Below are 18,756 nucleotides of genomic sequence, written 5' to 3'. Positions count from 1 at the left end.
AGATATTGCACATTGTTACTTTTTTTGGATCTTAAGACAAAAACATAAGACAGAGTGGTTCAACATTTTGTCTTTCATGATCCTAACCTGTCAAAATGTAAATATTTAGAAGCAGACAACAAGCCTGTCATTAGTATAAAACACTGTCTTTGGACCAGTGCAATTTGAATTTCTTAGCTCTAATGTCCAAAATAACACAATAAATGAACGTTACACCACAACTTGTAAACTGCAGCAATGTTCTGTTGCTGTATAAAAACTCTAAAAGTCGTTAAAGGTCGGAAATTGTGAGAGAAAAACGTGAGACAAATGAATACAGAAAACGTTCCTTTGCAAGTGAGTTGATTTACTTTGAGAGGAGTGAATGAGCAATACTTATCATTCATACAAAATGTATATTACTTTGAAGAAAATGTGCAAACAAAGCTTCAATAAAGGATGCCTTAACATGCTCTCTGATGCTGGCATTTGGAAAAATATACAGTTAGAAATATATACACATCCAAGAGTAGCACGTCTACATACTCAGTGTGGGCATTAGCAAGAATCTGCTTGCATAGTTAAGTGCATGCATAAGCAATTCGTCATGCAACAACTGTCGTATACTTCATGAGCGGTGATCTCTTTTTCTCAGGCCTGTGTCGGTGCGTTCGGCTCTGACCTACTCTGTGATGCAAGCTAAAGATGTGCACAAGCTGTGATGTCGCACGTGAAGACAGAAGATGACTCAAACATACCATAATGCTCTATGTACATTTTTTTCAAAGAAGGCATCCCAGCTGTCTTTGAGTGTGTGTGTGTGCGTGGTGGCTTTTTACATTAACCCTGTGTTCATCTGAGAGGAATGTTTGGAGATGTCTGGCAGTCTGAAGAGGCTGATCCCCATGAGGAACACCGCAGTTAAGTGTGGGTATCAGCAGCTGGAGGGCAGAGGTGGTGACGGATGGGAGGTTTGTCTGAGGGGTAACAGGTTATTCACTGGTAAATAAAAACACAAACATTTAAGAACCATTATAAACCGACGTCTCAGACATTTAACACCAACGACACATGCTGCATTCCTGCGCTTTTGCACCCAGCGGGGCCTCTCAACGACTGTCTCCATTCTGGCTGCACAAAAATACGTCTTAAAGGCTGTTGCACAATTACTACATCAAGGAGCGTATGTAAACAGCGGTTCAGGTTAAATAGGCTTAATTGTGTTTGACTTGAAATAACATTTTTCAGTGCTTAATAAATATTAAAATTGAATTATAAATTTACCAACACCTGCAGTTATACAATTTAGATTAAATACTTTGATTATCTGAGGCACTGATGTTTGTCGACATATGGCTCTCGATACTGACGGAGAGCTGTACATAAAGTTTTTGGAAATAATTCAGTGTTTCACTGCATCAGCACGTTAAAAATTGCCAGTAAACTTCCTTTGGTGACTGAGGAGTCCGTGTTTAATGTATCGCAAAAGTTGCTTGCCACCATTATATCCGCTTTCCATCTTGTGCAAAGTCACTTTTATTTTCACCTCCTACCGAAGATGGACTTCTCCCAACTATGCTACAGACAGAACAAGGCAATAATTTCAATACATGTGCAGTCCATGCTTATTTACAATACAGTATAATATTCCTCAAAATCAATGCAATCCATACAAAGTGCTTTGTTAAAATCCATTCCTAAATAATTATTTAACAATGTGGACAGGAAGTGTCCGGTATGGCAGCTGGTATTCAGTAACCACTGAAGAAGCTACAGGTGCTTTAAAGATGTTTGTCAGACGCTGGGTCTGGTTTGGATGGTTAAAAAAAACACCTCAGAGCTGCACTAGAGAGATTGTTATCAGGCCTTTGAAATAATGTCACTTGGCCCTCTGGCTAGTTTGTGTAGAGTTGATGGGGATCTTCCTGGACTGCATTGTCTTTTTAGCAGGCTCTTTCTTCAAAGGGTCTTTTGCATTGGCAGAAGATTGGGTGGTCGTTTCTGCTTCAGAGAGCTTCGACTTTGTGGAGGGCAGCAGTGAATGCTTAGCTGCAGTGGACACCTTGGATGATTCCTTGTCTTTGGCTGTGGTCACATTAGTCTGGGCCTCTGAGGCCACATTCTGGGCTTTCTTGGGGTTTCCCTCTCTAGCTGCATCCCCACCACCCTCCTCTGAGCTTGCTTTAGCATCTCCCACCCCTGCCTTCCCACCATCGGCTGACTTACGGGTCTCTTTGGGCCTCAGAGCTGTTTTAAAGAAGGACAAACCTTTGTCCTCTGTCTTACTGTTCCTTCGAGGCCCCCTTGAGGGGGGGGCTGCGCTCGCAGAGGAAACACCTACACTTGACGATCGAAGACTAGCCATGGAGGAGCTACTGCTTGAGCTCCGGCCCGGCGCCCTGTTTTCCGCAGTACGGCCCGGCCTGCCCTCCGCTCTGCTAGCAGCACCCGACCTTGAGGGAGGACCGCTGTGGTTAACCTTCTTCTCTGAGACCGAGTTAGTCCGTGAGGAATCACGGCTAGTGCTCCTGTCTGCTGCTTTAGTCCTTCCTGAGGCTGAGCTTTTTTCGCCTCCCCCTCTGGGTGATGTCCTCCTTTGAGGGTGGGAGCTTTGTGATCCAGGAGAACCACTCTTCCTCTGTTGGGCAGAGTCAGGATGTAACACCTCCGGGGTTTGGGATGACCCTTTCTTGGAGGGGGTTGCTGTTCTCGAGGAACCTGCCTTGCTAGTTTTAGGTGGTCCTTCGCTTTTGTCCTTTGGGGTCGATACCGATGCTGCGCCCTTTGTCTGACCTCGAGACGGTAACTTGTCAACGGCTGGGGACGCAGGAGACAGGGAGCTGGATGATGTCGAGGAGGTGGCGGGACGCTTCTTGGGACTCGCTGTGGTCCTTTTAACACCGATGCTCTCTGCAGACCCATTTCTTTGTTTCGCCTCCTTCGCAGCTGCCCCATGTCGAGGACTCACCTGTTCAGAAGCAGCGACAACATTGTTGTTGTCCGCAGCCAGGGTGGAGCTCCTCTGCTCTGCCTGAGCCACAGCCTTGGAGTGAACCTGCTCTATCAGCTTCTTACTGCCTGGATTGCTATCCAAAGCTGCAAGGGCTGACTTGCCCCCAGACACTTTGTCTGTCTTAGGTGACCCAGGGAAGCAGGAGGTCGACAGCTTGGTATCAACCACCTCCCCGATTCTCTCCAGTGTCGGGGAAGAGGAGTGGGATTCCAGGGAGAAGCGGGAGGGAGAGTTGGAACGGAGTTGTAGCTTAGCAGAGTGGGACCAGGATGGTTTAGTGCCATTTTCACTGAGCACCAGCGGGCTGGCGATGGAAGATCTTGAGGAGTATGTTTGTCTTTGCATGCCCCTTACTGCTGGCCGGCTCGATAAGCCTGCATGGTAGGAAGATACACATCAATATAAGACTCTTTAAGAATACCCACATTTGTCACTTTTAAAGAATTGAAAACAGAAATTGAGTGTATTTGGATGAGTCTTTACCACCATCATCCTCACTCCGTTCACCAGCAAACTCAGCTGACTCAGAGAGGGAGGCCAGCGAGGTGCGTCTGGAGGAACCAGATGAGGCTTGGCTAGGTGGACGGCTACCCATCAGCCGACTGATCCAGTGCTCACACAAAGAGGAACTGGTGGATCCTAAAATCCCAAACAGACAGTGGTTGAACGTGGGTAGTAAATTCAAAAATATACACAAGAGATTACACAACCTAATAACATTTACAATTACCTCCCACAGAGCTGTTGGCAGACCAAGATGGAATTGTGGCACGTCTTTGATAAAACAAGATGTAACCAGTCTGCTTGCAAACGTCATCTTCAGATATGGGATGAACATCGCTATCATCGAAGCAATACCACTGTCCATCTATGGAGTTCTTACAGTGAGCTACAAGACACAAGAGCATAAAATATTAGAAATATCTTGGATAGCCTTTCTTAAAGTAATACTTCACCCCCAAATTATACTTTGTATATCAATTACTGACCAAGCATTAAAACTGTTTTTCTCTCCTCCACAGTGAATGAAGCATCCAGATCGGAGAAAGTTCTTGATGTACTTAAGTCAAAGGGGACCTCAACAGCAAAACTATAGCAAAGCATCTGTTTACAAACTCTCACACAACTCATGCAGTATAATCCAAGTCTCATTTATCTAGTTGTTTGCTTAACACTTCCCAAATAGACAACCCTTTCTGATGGGAAACTGAACTAAAAGTGAAACTTATCCATGGTCTCTCCAAAGCCAGACTCGATTGACAAAATCAATAATTTTACCTCACTAAACACAGGAGCTCTACTATCCCCTAGATTTGTTTGTTTGTGTTATTGTGTGACTTTGGTGATTTAAAGGATAGTTAGTGTTCACCAAAGTCGCAAAATAACACAAGCAAACTGCAGATCGAGGCAGTGGTAGACCAGCAGCTACTGTGTTCAGTGAGGTAAAATTGCTGCTTTTGTCAATGGAGTCTGGCTCTGAAGAGAGTATAGGTAACTTCAGTTCAGTTTCCTGTCAGAAAGGGCTGTCTGTTTAAGTGCTGAGCATAAGAATGAATAAATGAGACTTGCATTATACTGCATGAGTTGTGTGAGAGTTTGTAAACGGATGTTTTGATGTAGTTTTGCTCTAGTTAAACGCGGCCTCCATTTACTCACATTCATCAAGAATTTTCTCTGTTTTTTGGATTCTTCGTTCACCGCGGAGGCAAAGAAGAAAAACAATTTTATTTTCACTAATTCAACGTAAAACGGGGAAAGTAACTGATATACAAACAGTCATTTGGAGAGTGAAGTATCCCTTTTAAAAAAAAATCAGATGAGACATCAACCACCCACTGTTTGTAACTGGTGCTGCTCGGTTACCTGTGTAATGTCCTCCCTGCATGGTCCCATGATGGTTACACACCGCGTACAGGTCGTAAAGGTAATCCTCTGGGTCACGGCCCATCCCGTAAGGCCGTCTCCACGGCGACCAGTGGGAGGGGAGACTCCAGCTGCTCTGGCTTCTCTTTACCATATGGGGTGCCATGTCCATGCCCGTGAGCGGGAACTTCACCATGTTCTGCATCTTCATTCGTCGATCCCCATCCTGTATTAACACATTTATGGCGTTTAACTTGACAGCAAGTTGTTTTATAAATTCCTCACAATGTCTTTCTCACTCACTGAACATGTTTGGCACCTTCATTTATTCTACTGTCTACATGAGTACCTGTCTAAAGCGTTTCAGGTGTAGTATGAGGATGTCTGGCAGGGTCCACAGGCTGAGCTTGATGCTGCCCTGCTGAAGCTGCTTACAGTGCGGACATCGCCATGCATCATCAGGAGCAAGCTGAAAATAATGTGAGGAAAACAATAATTAAAGAGTAAATTAACACTAGCTTTTGTTTGTTTTTTACCTGTTAACATATGTTTTCTGTATAATAAAGATATGAAATTGATGCCATTTTTTAACATTATATAGCAAAAAACAATGCTGGAGAAGTGGAATTGCACTGCCATCTAGTGTTTGTGACTGTCACCCGTCTGCCCACACCGCCCAGCCCCAAGTCTGGTATCTTGGACCAGTGACATCAAAGATAATCCAACAACACAACATTTTTTTTAACATTTTTAAACCTCTGTATTAGGCAGGAGACTGCCAGTGAATCTTAGTTTGCAGCAAATGATAAAACATATCACATCTTTAATCCTTATATTCATTCATTCTCAGGTGATGTCATGTCTCAGCCTACCTGCTCCTCTTTGGTGTAGAGTTGAAAGCACTGGGCGAGTGAGCAGGTCTGAGGCTGCAGGTGCTGCTCCTTTACTTGACGCACGCTCTCAGCATCGGGGATGTACTCATCCTCAGTTCTTTTGAACAGACTGGGGAATAACACGGCGCAAGTCACAGAGGGATCACACGAAACTTCAAAAGACATTTACGACATGTATTTGTTGAAAGGAGACATCACACATCTGCTCAGAGCTTAATAAAAAGTGCATGACTGTTGCCTCAGATCTCAACTTACTAGTCTTTTGTCTCCTTGTCCCATTCGACAACAATTTTGACATGAGGTGGCCCTCCAGGACCGCACGACTTGAATGCCCTGTTGAGAATTAGATTAAGAGAACAGCACATTATATTTTCCATTATGATCATTTAACTGCGATTCATACTCAGTATTATAACTGTATTACAGTATTATAAATCTGCTATGGCTCCAGCAGTACAACATTTGAGACCTCTGTCCTGAAGAGTGCAGTCATAGTTACAGCTAAGATACCTTTGCAGAGCACTCAAACTCCCAGGCCTCTGGTAAAGGACCTGAGCTTGAGGAAGACACACCACCACCACCACCCATTGAGGGGTGAGAGGGGGATTTTTATACATGCATATCAATTGGCCTAAATGACTTTGAGGGTTTATTTTCTGTTTGATTTTTATGTAGCAGCAGAGAAGCAAATGTCTTTTTTTCCCCATTCCCCTCATTTTTAAAAATCCATGCGACAACCACAGAGGTCGACACATTCTTAGAGGAAAATCCATAAAACCAGACAAGCTATTATACATCTCAGGAGGTATTTTAACATCAATACCACTGAAGAGTCGGCCTACATACTGTACCTCTTCAATCAACTTGAAGTGGATTGAACTGACTGCAGGGTTTATATAATGACTACTCATGTGCAGTAACACTCCCCCCTGCTGACGGTAAGTGTCATTACCTCTCCACAGTGGGATGGCAGAGCGGCTGCTCCTCCTGAGGCAAGAGATATGTGATTCCAACCACTCCTACCACACGCAAAGTGAAGGGCCCCACCTACAGACCATCAAGGTTAAGACACAATAAATATATTGCATAAAGGTCATTTAAAGTTCATTAAAATCACAGAGCATGTACCTGCACAAAGACTCCAGGGCGCAGAAGATGCCGCATCTTCTCCAAGATCTCTTTCTGAAGCACATCCCATGTTACTGTGCGCTCCAAATACAAAATAAATGGATTGCCAAACCTGCGGGGATTACAAAAACAAAAACAAGCCTGTGTCAGTTTTTAAGATTCCTTTGGCATAATTATTCAAATCTTCACGAATATTCTGAAATACCTGCGTCCTTGCTGTCCGGCACAAGCTCTGTTACACACCAAAAGGACAATCTTCTCAGCCTGTTCACTGTTCTTATTGGGACTCAGAGGCGGGGTTGTCGGCTCTTGTATTTGTGTGGATATCCTGTTATTATCTGTGCCATACTTCAGGTTGTTCTGGTTGAGATTTGCATGTGGGCTCCCTGTGATAAAACACACAACATGTAAAGATACAAGCATGTAATGTAACACAAAAATCAATCCAGCATGCAGGTCAGTGTGCGCAGCAGCTCCTTCATTATTAGTCCATTTCTAATCTAATCTCCACTCCTACGGCCGTAATGAGACAAAGAGCTAAAGTCATTTCTGGGGAACAAACAGGATACTGTACCGCCTCGCTTGGAGCGGATCTGCTCCGGTCTGAATAGCTCAGGTGTCTCAAAGGCAAAGATGGAGTCGCTCTCCTGAATGATCTCAAGGTCGTCGTCGTCGTCACAGAAGGAGCGATGAAAGCCATCGAAGTACATTTCAGTGAGGACGATCTGAGTGGATGGAGGGAACAAAAGCAGGTTATCATTTAGATTAATTCATTTCATGAAGAGGTATTAACAGAAAAGAGGTGCAGATACACTACGCCTTCATGTATAGGGATATTCATAAAGCACTGATGACAAAATTAAACACAAACTTAACCACTAAATTCTCTCATGGCTCACTAAAAACACTCCTACACCATTCAGTGTCCTCAGTAGCACACCCTGTCTTTAATCCTCTTAATTTGAAACATTAATGTTCTTTAAAAAAGGAAATTTTCTCATAAAACAGCACCTGTTGGGCAGGGATTTTGGTCTCTTGGGCCACAGCTTGTCTCAGTCTGGACACAGTGCCAGAAAGAGGCACCGCCACGCCGACTCTCATGCAGTGGGAGCACTTTCCTTGGTACACCACTGTCACATACAAGGGCCTGCAATACAGAAGGACTGGGGGTAATTGGCTGTTTCGTAACAATGGCGAGACTGATGTTTCAAAAATAGACGGCATCTCCTAATTTTAACTTTCTCCTGTCAGATCTTTTGTGGTGTTTGTTGAGGCTGGGTTTGACACTTCTGTTCATTGCCGGGTTCAGACTGGGTCTTGTCTCGTTGCAATTTTTGGATACAGGGATTTTTTTGTGTGTGTGTGTCTGATAGATATTGTCTTACTCATAAACAAGATACACAGTCACCTTACCGTGTGTGAGGTACCGGGATTGGCAGTGAGATGCAGAGGAAAGGATCAAAGGTGTTGCTCTGTTTCTGGCAGTGAGGGCAAGTCAGGGAGGACCTACAGAGAGATATGAGGATGTTAGTGTTTCATCGTAAAGGAGTAGTTCACTGTTTTGGGAAATACGCTTATTCACTTTGTTGCTGAGAGCTGGATGAAAAGATTGATACCACACTCAGAGCAGCAGGTAAAGTCCTGTATCAGGTCTGGTGACCTACAAAAAAGGTGGTATTTTGTCCTAATTTTATTTCTGGCTTTGGTTCTAGATTAAAACAAGAGCATGAAGGTCAGATGGCAGGTGTAAGGTAATAGATATATCAAAATAAAATGAAAATAATTTGAGAATTTATGAGGATACGCAAAAAAATATGAATGTAAATTGTAATACCTGAATTGCATTTGTTAAAAAATATATTTTCTTTGTTTCATATGAATAAAATGTCCAACAATGATCACTTTAAATGTGCTGCATACAGTTACTATAAGATTTGCAATTTCAGGTCAGGCCATGGCTCCATGTGCTGACAGGTCATGTCAGGTTTTGGAACTAATTGGTCATCTGTGGGTGGTGGGGCAGGTGCAGTATTGCATGTCCCATTTTTAGTTTGGGAGCAGGTCTTAAAAATCAGACCCATGCAGGACTGTGGCAGCAGGTTAGCTTAGCTTAACAAAAAGGCTGGAAACAGGGGGAAACAGCCTGGTTCTGTCCAAGGGTTAATTTATCTCTCTACCAGCAACTTGAAAGCTCACGAATTATCTCTTAACATATCATTTGTTTCAACAGTATAAAAAACAAAGTGTAAAAACAATATATTTTAGTCTTACAGGGGTTACATGCCAAACTTTTTCCTGCCTGGCAAACTGGAGATGACGACAAGAGTCCAGGAAGACCAACACACAATCCCCCTGAAACACTGTGTGCCCTTTTTACACTTTATTACACAAATTATTGAAACAATATACAATATGTTTATGACCTTTAAATGTGGAGGAAGGCAGATTTTGTTACTTTTAGAAAAGCCAGGCTAAGTTGTTCTCCCTTCTTTCAATCATTGTGCTAAGCTAAGCTAAGCTAAGCTAACCAGCTGCTGGCTGTAGCTTTAAATTTAAAACACAGGTATGAAGGGAGTATTTTGAATCTGATGAAGACACAGTAGTGTGTAAACGTTAGTGTGTTTGCTCTATTAAAAGCTGTTAATCGATCAGTGTGCTTCAGTCTTTTCTTTTCTTTTGAAAGTTCTCTGTCCTTGAGCTGAGAAGCACTTGATTTTGCCCCATGCTGCTGGAAAATATGCAGGGAACTGTTTCATTTGATATTGTTGGTGCATCATTTCAAACATAACTGCCACTGTAGTACAGGAAGTACACAGGACAATATACACACTTGATTAAAAAACACTTTCTATCACTCATCCCTTCATTTTTTCTGTACTTGGGTCATGCGAAGACACCCGAGCAAGTTTTGTTCTCTGAAGATGGCCATGAGATATGGTTTGCCTTTTTTAGACAGCTCATCTAAACTTCCAGGTTTACTGAGGGGGGCCTGGACAAGGCTGGATTTTCAAAATAAAAGCCCCCGGATAATAGACTCACAAGTCAGTCTTTAGACGCTTTGTTTAACTAAAGACTGATGTCTTTCTCCCTGATTTTGTGTTTAGATGGGCGGATACAATTTCAGAGTTTAAAAAAAAACCCTACGTTGCAGAGCCAATAGTAAATCCGCAGGGCGGTCCTTCGGTGGCTCGCTGAACTCTTGTACTCGTAAACATAGTCCGACTGCATTAAAAGTTTTAAACAAAGTCACTGTAAGTCCTTCATTTCCACAATCTTGTGGACTGAGCGCATGTTTGATAAAACGGAGTTAAATCTCTCGGCATCCATTTTCAAGCTCTCTGTGTGTTTGTTTCCTTGCGGATGAGAAAAGGGGGAGCGCACATTTCCAGGAGGGCATGTCCTTTTAAAAAATGCAAGAGGCGTTGCTTTGTTGCCGGCCATTTTCTCCGGTGTGTTAAACAGAAAGGAGTGTCCCCAGACTATCAGAAGGCGGAGATCTCTGATTGTCTGGTGGCGAGACTACCCAGATAGTAAAATGAGTTCAGTAGGGGCCCTGGACAAGGCTTGATTTAAGAAAAAAAAAAAAAGAAAAAGAAAAAAAAAAGGCCCCAGGATGGTACCAGGAGTTTACCCAGGACCCTGAACGCCGTTAGATTTTCAAAATAAAAGCTCCCAGGTGGTACTAGGAGTTTACCAGGGGGTCCAGAGAAAACGGGATTTTTTAAAATAAAGTCCCTAGATTTCAATACTTGCAGTGAATCGAAAAAAAATATTCAAATCTTCATTGTACTTCACTTAAAAATTCTCCCACTCTTCATGCTTTTATCTACTGCATTTGAGCTTTAAACTCACAAATTATACTTTATATTATACATCTCCCATACATTGTTTGATCTACTACTATGTCCGCATACTTTCAGCCACAGAAATCATGTCAACATGAAAATGTTTTGCTCTTTAAAGCTCTAGATTAGATTTTTTCTCACAAAGTTGCGTGTTATGTGTTTGGCATATGTCATCATTTTCCAGACTGCTGCCCGGCACATGAAACAGTATGTTATTGGACTTTGTTTTATTATTCATAAACGTTCCTCATGGACTTTCAGATTAATATTTATGTCAGCGAGCAGGTAGTGAATCAGTATTTTCAGTCAGATCAAACAGATTCTATAGCAGCAGCTGAAAGTTTCACCTGTATTGTGCCTGAAACAACTCCTGTACAAAAGAGCCAGGTGCTGGTAGTGGAGATCCTTCAGGGGCACTTTCCTCTTCTACTGGAGGCTGGAACAAACAATACAGAAACTATTTGGTAAACAAATACTATCAATGTTACATAACAGCAACAGCCACCAGTGGTGCAGTTTATAGCATCGCAACATTCAGTTTATTACAATGTTGATCAGTTGGGAAACACAAAAGGTGCAATATTCTCTCAGAACATAAAAACATTGTGAGGTATTCGCAGCATCCTGGTGTATTGCTAAATATAGAGTACCATGTAATGTGTTTACCTTCCTGGGGGGTCTGATGTCAGGGTGGACGATATGGTTGAGGTCTTCGTGAACTCTATCCAGCAACCAGAGGAGGAATTCCTGGGCATCGTGCTGGGAGTTACCCTTGAACTGAAGGGCGCTCCTGGACACCACATTCTGCAGCCAGACAAACAAATTACAATTCAAACGGACTGCTCCTCAGACAGAAATGTTGTTTTTTGTTGACATCACTGCCTCATCATAAAATATTCAGCGACCGGGATGATGATCAGCACAATCCGAAAAGGTCAGCAGAGGTGTGGGCGATGGTGAAACGCAGGCGCGGAGAAGCTTTTTAAAACCAGGACACCAGGCTAGAAAATCGACAGCTTAACCTCACTGACAATCAGCTATCGGAGATGACAACAGTGTGTCCTCTAAAGGGCCTCCCATGCTGGCAGCTGTGAAGTCACCTCTGCTAGCTATCAAATGTCACGCAAGGTCAAAGATATGAGGGGACCGTGCACTGTGTGCCTCTCCTGCCCTGTCCCGGGGGACGTTCTCTCTCATTTTGAAGGCATTACCAGTGCAGCCTCAGCGTTTTGTGCAAGATGTGGCGCAAACACAGAGCTGGGCTTCCTTCTGTGGCTTGGCTACCGAGGCTGTCTTTAAGTTGTGTAGATGAGAGATTTGTATAGTCCCCTGATTATGAGACAATTCTAAAGTGACTGTGAGTGAAATGTGGACTGAATATTGCTTGACATATCTGTATCTGACTGTCATGTAATATCCCAACAATACAAAAGATCATAATCAATAAAAAAGTCTAATAATTTCATCACCCATTGATTTCCACTACCTTGTGTTGTTTACAGACTTCCACCATTTGTTGGATTTGTTTCGCCATCCGTCACTTTGTCAAATTAGCTATCGCTTTCCACAAATGGCGAATGCATCCCCTAATCGTCTATGGAGAGTTTGTGCAGATCGTGTTTGGATGGCATACAACAACATAAGCCTCAAACCAATTGCTTCTGGGAGAAAATGGACTCCGAGACACAGCAGATAATTCCCCTGTGTTATTATTACGGATGTCTTCCTAATGATCTTTAAGTGCTCTCAGTTTTAGGGCTCAGATTGTGGTCCGAGGGAAAGAGGCGCAAAGCCGTCACATGTCCATGCCGAGCTGTAATGTACACTCACCGCAAAAATAACATGTTTTGCTAAAGTTCAATTAGCTGCATTTAAGGTTGTGGGTGAAATCAAATTTTTGAAGTGATCATAGAGGCAGCAGCTTGGGATGTGATCAGCCAAAACAATCTACATTAGCATTTGAAGAAAATAACAAAATGAATCACCATTAGCTTTTGAATATATTCACAGGATTCCTCACAAATTAGATACTAAATCTGAAAAATAATCTTTAAATAAAGTGCCTGATAGGCTGGTTTTGCACTTCATTTCCCTACTGAGTTAAACAGATTCAAGGCCTCTCACTCGGGAGAGAATAATCTATATCCAATCAGACAGTTTGTACTTTGGCTGGCAACCAAGGTAGAAAAAAAGTGGACAGAAATAGTAACACTGTCAAGAATAAGCAATGTGTTGTACGGCCCCTGTTCAATCGAGTCCCTCTCTGTTATGTATTTTGGACTTTTGAAAGCAGAAAATAGGTTATCAGACAGACAAAGACAGAAATAAAGTAGCCTTGTTGCGAAAGAACAACCCTTTGTGGCTGTGACAAGCAGACTTTTGAGTGGCCCGGTTACAGGTTTACGAGGTGAAACCATGAAAAAAGCAGACGAGGCTGCGACAAAAGCTGATGTGTGGCGAAGACAGTCCAAAAAACAAGATGAGATTTATTACAGCTCAGATCCAGGACTCAGCTGACCGGCTAAAACAGCCATTTAAAGAATGGAGAGTGAGTCCAGGAACACTGGCTTCACCTGTTTCAATAGGATTTATTCTCCTATAAAAAGCCTGATTGTAAGCACAAATATTACATAAAATGTAACCAGAACTGTGGCCTTGCTTTTTCATACATAAAACATAAAACAAATGATCATTTTTGCATTAGAGAAGAGGCTAAACACTAATGCAATATGAGGGATGCTGCTCCAGAGGCTCGCTGTCAAGCAAAGCAGCCAAGGCCACTGCATCTGACCCTGTACGCAATTATCCTGACAGATGAGGGAATTTCGTGATGCTGGATAGACTCAAATTAATATTTATTTATTTCATATATACTGCCCAGTGGGATCAAAGCATCTGCACTTGACAGAGCACAGAAACCATTTGGTTTTCTCTAAATGATCGTACCACTGATGATTCAAAAAGATGTTTCAACATAGTTTTCTTAGACGCTCATGGTCCTGCTTTTTGTGTAATGTCCTTCATGGTACACTGAAGGCACAAACAGGCTAGAATTTGACTTTTTGCTCACAAGGACCAGTTGAAAAATGACTTGAAATGAAGCTGCTGATAGCAAACAGCAACAGTCAACAAAGTCAAGGACGCAGGTTTTGTTTTAACACTGGGGGAGACAGAGCACCAAAATGAAATAAAGTGACACTTTCTGATAAAGACATATTTGTGACCTTGTTTTTTTTCCAATACTTGATAAAACAGCTTGAAATTGCACAAAAATACATGTGTGCTTCTGTGTGAAAGAGACACAGGGGTAGCTTGTGTGTACTGGAGCAACTCAAAAAAAAAGTTTGACAGTGATTTCAATGCAAATTTAAGTCATAACTAGTTATTACTGATTAAGGTAAAATAAATCAATTTCAGCTCAACTAATTTCACCGCAAGCATATAATCCTTAGAAGACAAAGGTAACAGAGATGAAAGACAGGAAAAAAAGACGGGAGGTATTAATTTTGGTCACACAGCTTTTAATCACGGGTCTCGTTTCAACGTTTGTCTGGCCACGTATGAAACTGGGAGCTCTGGGTTATTCTGACAGAAAATTTGGACCATCAAACACCTTATTTCCTGCATTTTTGTGCATGAATTTATGGTGTAAATATCTTTCATTTTGTCAAAACAAAAGCCCTCTGCTGCTTTCGTGTTTTTATTGTCAGGGGCAGATAAACTTTATGTAGCTATAGGGGGACATGGCCCCTTTGTCCCCCTGAAATCTAGCCTGTGAACAAAGTTGTTCATTTAAGAGGATCATATCTTCACCTGGCATCTCGCTCTGTTCAAGTTCATTTGTAGATATAAAAACACATCAGGGGCACTGAATGCACCAATTTGTGCATTAAAAATCAATTTAAGGTATCTAGAAACTTATTTATAGTTAGGGTCTAATTTGGGTCTATCTGATATCTCATAAAGTCAGAGTTAGGAGCCCTGCATGCTGCACATCCTACCTTGAAGTCTCTGCTGTGCTGAGGTGTGTACTCAAAGGTCCACAGAGCCCGAACCAGCCCGGACAGCTGCTCAGTCACCTCCCCAGCCTCCTGCTGTTGCTGCTGTTGTTGCTGCTGCTGCTGGCTCCCCTTCTTCTGCACCAGCACCCCGTTGGACTTGGCCTTGTCGTTGCTGCTGCTGCTCGTGTCTCCCCCTTTGAACTGCTCCAAAGCCAGGTACTCTGCGAAGAGCTCCGTGTTGCTCAGGCACTGTAAGATAGCGTTCATGAAGCAGGTGTTGCCGTGGTTCTTGAGTCCGGCAACACCCGGCACCTTGTCTCCGAAGGGGAAACCCCCGCAGTCGCTGTCGTCGGACGGGACTGACCCTCCGGTGGTGGTCGGGATCAGAGTCGCGTCGTCCTTCTCATCCTCGGCGGCCTGCTCGTCGGTGCCGAAATGAGACAGAGTCGAGAGAGTCCGGAGAACTCTGTTCATAAAGCTCCCAACGGAGCGGACAGAGCTTCTCCGGAAGAGTTTTTTACTGAAGGATTTCTTCTCCTTGTTACTCACAACTTTCGACATGGTCGCTGTGATGGCTTTCCCCCCGCGTTTTTACGCCTTAAATCCAGAAAGGGCCCCTTTTGATCAGAGCATCCCCGCGCAGTGACAGCTCCTTCACTTTATGTTTCACACAAGGCCCGAGCATATTTCACAGAAACACAAAGGCCTGGCAGTTCTGGGGATCATATCACATGGAGAGAGTAGCATCAATTCAGCCCACTTGCAACACTGCGTCGGATTGCATAAACAGCCTCCATGGAGAGCCGCTGCCAGGGCGCAAGACATGGACGCTCGGGGTCGTCCCGCAGCAGCCAGCGGACATCATCTCACCATAACATCACCTGTGTCATTGTTCACACACCAAAACAAGGCGCTGTGGTTGAGGATCAGTGTCACACATAAACATCAAATCAACCTTTCACAATTAGGCTGAGAGTGACGAGCGGAATCCCTCATCATTTATTAAACAAACCGCAGCTCCACCCTTTAAAGGGGGATCTCTTCACCTCTGCCCGTCGGATCCACGGTGGTGTCGAAAACGGACCGGAGGTCGTGATATTTACCCAGTGGATGTCTTCCCTAAATCGCCTCCACAGTGCTCGCAGGAGCGCTGCCAAACTGAGGAACACCCCGACCGGAGCGGCACAGCCCGCCGCTCCCTCGCGTTTGGCCGCCGCTGCGGAGCATCTCTCGGTGTGCCAGATGTGAAAGGTGCACGTTTCCGTGTCCCCATCCGAAAGTTTGTCGACACTTGGTCTCACTCCCCGCGCGCCTTAATTCCTCCTCCGGATGGGCTTGATGGCGAGGCCGCTGCTCCCGTCTCCATCATCATCATCTGTAGGCACCGATACTGCAGGCAGGGCGGTAACGGCTGACGTCAGGGCCAAACACTGGTCCATGTTGGAGGAGAGCAGGTACAGCGGCATGTGATGCTGGATGATGCTCCATCCCCGTCTCTGGACAGCATGGGCACTGACGAGAGCCAGCTGGGCAGCAACATATTATCACATCATTTACTGAAGATAAATATAGGAATGATCTGATTTATTTATAGGGTCATTTTAGGGTTATTATTACAGTAAGTTTCATTGTTGTAAAATTAGGCTACTTGTCAGCTATTATAAATTGCTCTTATCCCAGATAAATTCTATTTTTGTTATCTTAAAGCTGTTGGTGATTTATACAGGAGGGTGCAGGTTTGATTTCAACACAGGGGGGGAAACATAGGATATGAAAAAGAAGATGAGGAGAGGGTCCTCCGCTGGAAAATTCTACACATCACTTATTTTTCTTGCATTTTTATGCACCATTTTGTGACTTTTCTGCACCAATTCACGGTGTAAATGTCATTCATTTTGTCAAAAATAAAAATCCTCTGCTACTTTAATATTTAAATTAGGAGGGAGGGTGAGTGGGTGGGTGGGGGGCACAGTGGGTATGAGAAAGATGGGTGGGGGGGTCCTTCTCCAGAAAACCCTGAGCATCACTTATTTTCCTGCATATTTATGCACCAATTTGTGACTGTTGTGCATCAATCATAGTGGAAATTTTATTCATTTTGTCAAAATAAAAACCCCTCTGCTACTTTAATATTTAAATTGGGAGGGGGGGGGGTGTTCTACACATAAATATATAAAATATAAATCTACGCCTATGTTTTTTTAAATCTAAAAATAACTAATTATTTTCATTATTAATCAATCGCATCATTATTTAACATGGCAGAAAATGCCCCAAAATTACCATCACTATTACCTAAAACACAAGGTAATGTCTTCAAATTGTTTTGGTCCGACCAACAACCTAAACCCCAAACCTATTCAGTCTTCACAGACAGAAAAGCAGCCATATTGGACAAACAGGAAGTGGGAAATGTTTGGCTTATTTATTTATTTATTTATTTATTTATTTATTTATTTATTTATTAAGCAACATATAGAAGAAAATGTCTCTTTAAGCACCAGTTTGCACCAACTTCATTAAAACACCTGTACTTCAGTAGTGGGCGATGGAATTCTCTGCAGCACTGGTTCCCAACTGTTGGGTCGCGGTCCAAAATTCTGGACAAACCACAAGTGATTTAAGAACATGTAAAGTTTGTACACTTTATGTTGAAGTACAGTGCATTTTGGCACATAGCTTTCATTTCAAAGCCCCATTTCCTGCTGTAGAGTAAGTGACTAATGAGTAGCTACTTAACAGAGACAGCAAACTAGCTTGATGATATGGCCAAACACAAGTATGACATTGAGTATATTAAACTGTGTGGACCTTGAACTACTGATTAAGGAGAAATCTGGACCTCCTGGCTAGACCAGTTGGGAACCACTGCTCTACAGCATGATTTAAAGGATTGTCTAAATATTTTTCAGCTCAATTAAATGTATAAAGAAAGAACAATTAGACAATATGTTGTTGTTGTGTCAAAGCTGTCCTCTTGTTGAAGGAGACATTGTGTATGGCTCTCAAATCTTCTCTGATTATTTATCTTTTTGAAGTTACCGTAAGTATTTATTATCAACTGTAACTGACGGGCCACCTATGTCTTCTGATTATTGGTGTTTTGAGAGACTCCTACTCCTTTTCGGTCATGGAATATAGAGTTGTTTTGATTGTGAATCTGAGTGTTGTGCATGGACATGAGCGTAACAAATTAAAATCAATTCAAACTAATCTTTTTAGCACTAATTTAATTAACCTTAAAGGTCCAATGTGTAGGACTGAGGGGAATCTATTGGTAGAGATGGTTAGTAATATTCACAACTATGTTTTCAGTTTATAATCACCTGAAAACAAGAGTCAGGTTTTCTTTACCTGAGAATGAGCTGTTCTTATCTTCATGTGGCGCGAGTCCTCTCTGCCATGTTGGTTCTACAGTAGCCCAGAACAGACATATCAAACACTGACCATTCACAATTTCGTATTTTTGCATCAGCCCCTGTAGTTCTCTTACACGCTTGGCACACAGGAGAAGTTTCAGTTCTACATCCTCACCGCCAGATGCCACTAAATCCTACACACTAGACAACTTTTACTATCAAAAGAGCCATTTTTGACCAATCATATTTGAGTCTTATAATGAAGGTGAAACACTTTACTGATTAGTTTAATAATTTCAGCATCACTTCAAAAAAAGGTTTTAAGCATCTCACCAAAACCTTAAAAGACCTGTGGTGTCACCGTTCCCAAGTTAAGAGTCGTACCTGTGTGTTATTGTAAAGTCTTCTATTCCTGTACGTATTCCCCCGACGGCTGACTGTGACAGACACGTCAATTTTCACGACTTGAAGGTGCAAATACTTTCAACATCGGTAAAGAACAAAAAAAGTACAAAACGTGGCACTTTGGAGACATTGGACACACAGACAGTTCGACCCATGTGGGAATAGGAAAGAAGGATTTAGCAGAAAAGGCCATACATTTATTAAACTTGATAGATTATATTACAAACTCATCCCACCCCCCTGTTTCATCTGGAGGATAAAAATAGCTTG

General features: G+C 42.8%; 1 protein-coding gene across 1 annotated transcript; it reads right to left on the bottom strand.

Moving 5' to 3' along the window:
• Nucleotides 1–624: 624 nt before the first annotated feature.
• Nucleotides 625–18,643, bottom strand: LOC125880522 (ubiquitin carboxyl-terminal hydrolase 31-like). The gene is made up of 17 exons (XM_049563079.1): nt 18,077–18,643; nt 14,723–16,248; nt 11,388–11,525; nt 11,069–11,157; nt 8,290–8,382; nt 7,888–8,023; nt 7,451–7,601; nt 7,082–7,262; nt 6,877–6,988; nt 6,701–6,795; nt 6,004–6,081; nt 5,728–5,857; nt 5,205–5,324; nt 4,856–5,081; nt 3,723–3,881; nt 3,476–3,631; nt 625–3,366 (listed from the first exon to the last, which is right to left on the bottom strand). Exons 2-17 carry the CDS (start codon nt 15,281–15,283, stop codon nt 1,859–1,861), a joined length of 3,933 nt encoding a protein of 1,310 aa, XP_049419036.1. The 5' UTR covers nt 15,284–16,248; nt 18,077–18,643; the 3' UTR covers nt 625–1,858.
• Nucleotides 18,644–18,756: the final 113 nt, after the last annotated feature.

Source organism: Epinephelus fuscoguttatus, linkage group LG20, assembly GCF_011397635.1.
Source record: "Epinephelus fuscoguttatus linkage group LG20, E.fuscoguttatus.final_Chr_v1".
NCBI lineage: Eukaryota > Metazoa > Chordata > Actinopteri > Perciformes > Serranidae > Epinephelus > Epinephelus fuscoguttatus.
The sequence above is the reverse complement of the archived record's forward strand: the minus strand, read 5'-3'. Positions and strand labels throughout refer to the sequence as shown.

Excerpts from the sequence above, each read along its gene's own strand:
- LOC125880522 (XM_049563079.1), bottom strand. The coding sequence starts at position 15,283 with ATGTCGAAAGTTGTGAGTAACAAGGAGAAGAAATCCTTCAGTAAAAAA. Across the intron at positions 6,082-6,700 it reads TGCCATCCCACTGTGGAGAG|GGCATTCAAGTCGTGCGGTC; the intron begins GTAATGACACTT and ends AATTCTCAACAG. Across the intron at positions 5,082-5,204 it reads ACCTGAAACGCTTTAGACAG|GATGGGGATCGACGAATGAA; the intron begins GTACTCATGTAG and ends GTGTTAATACAG.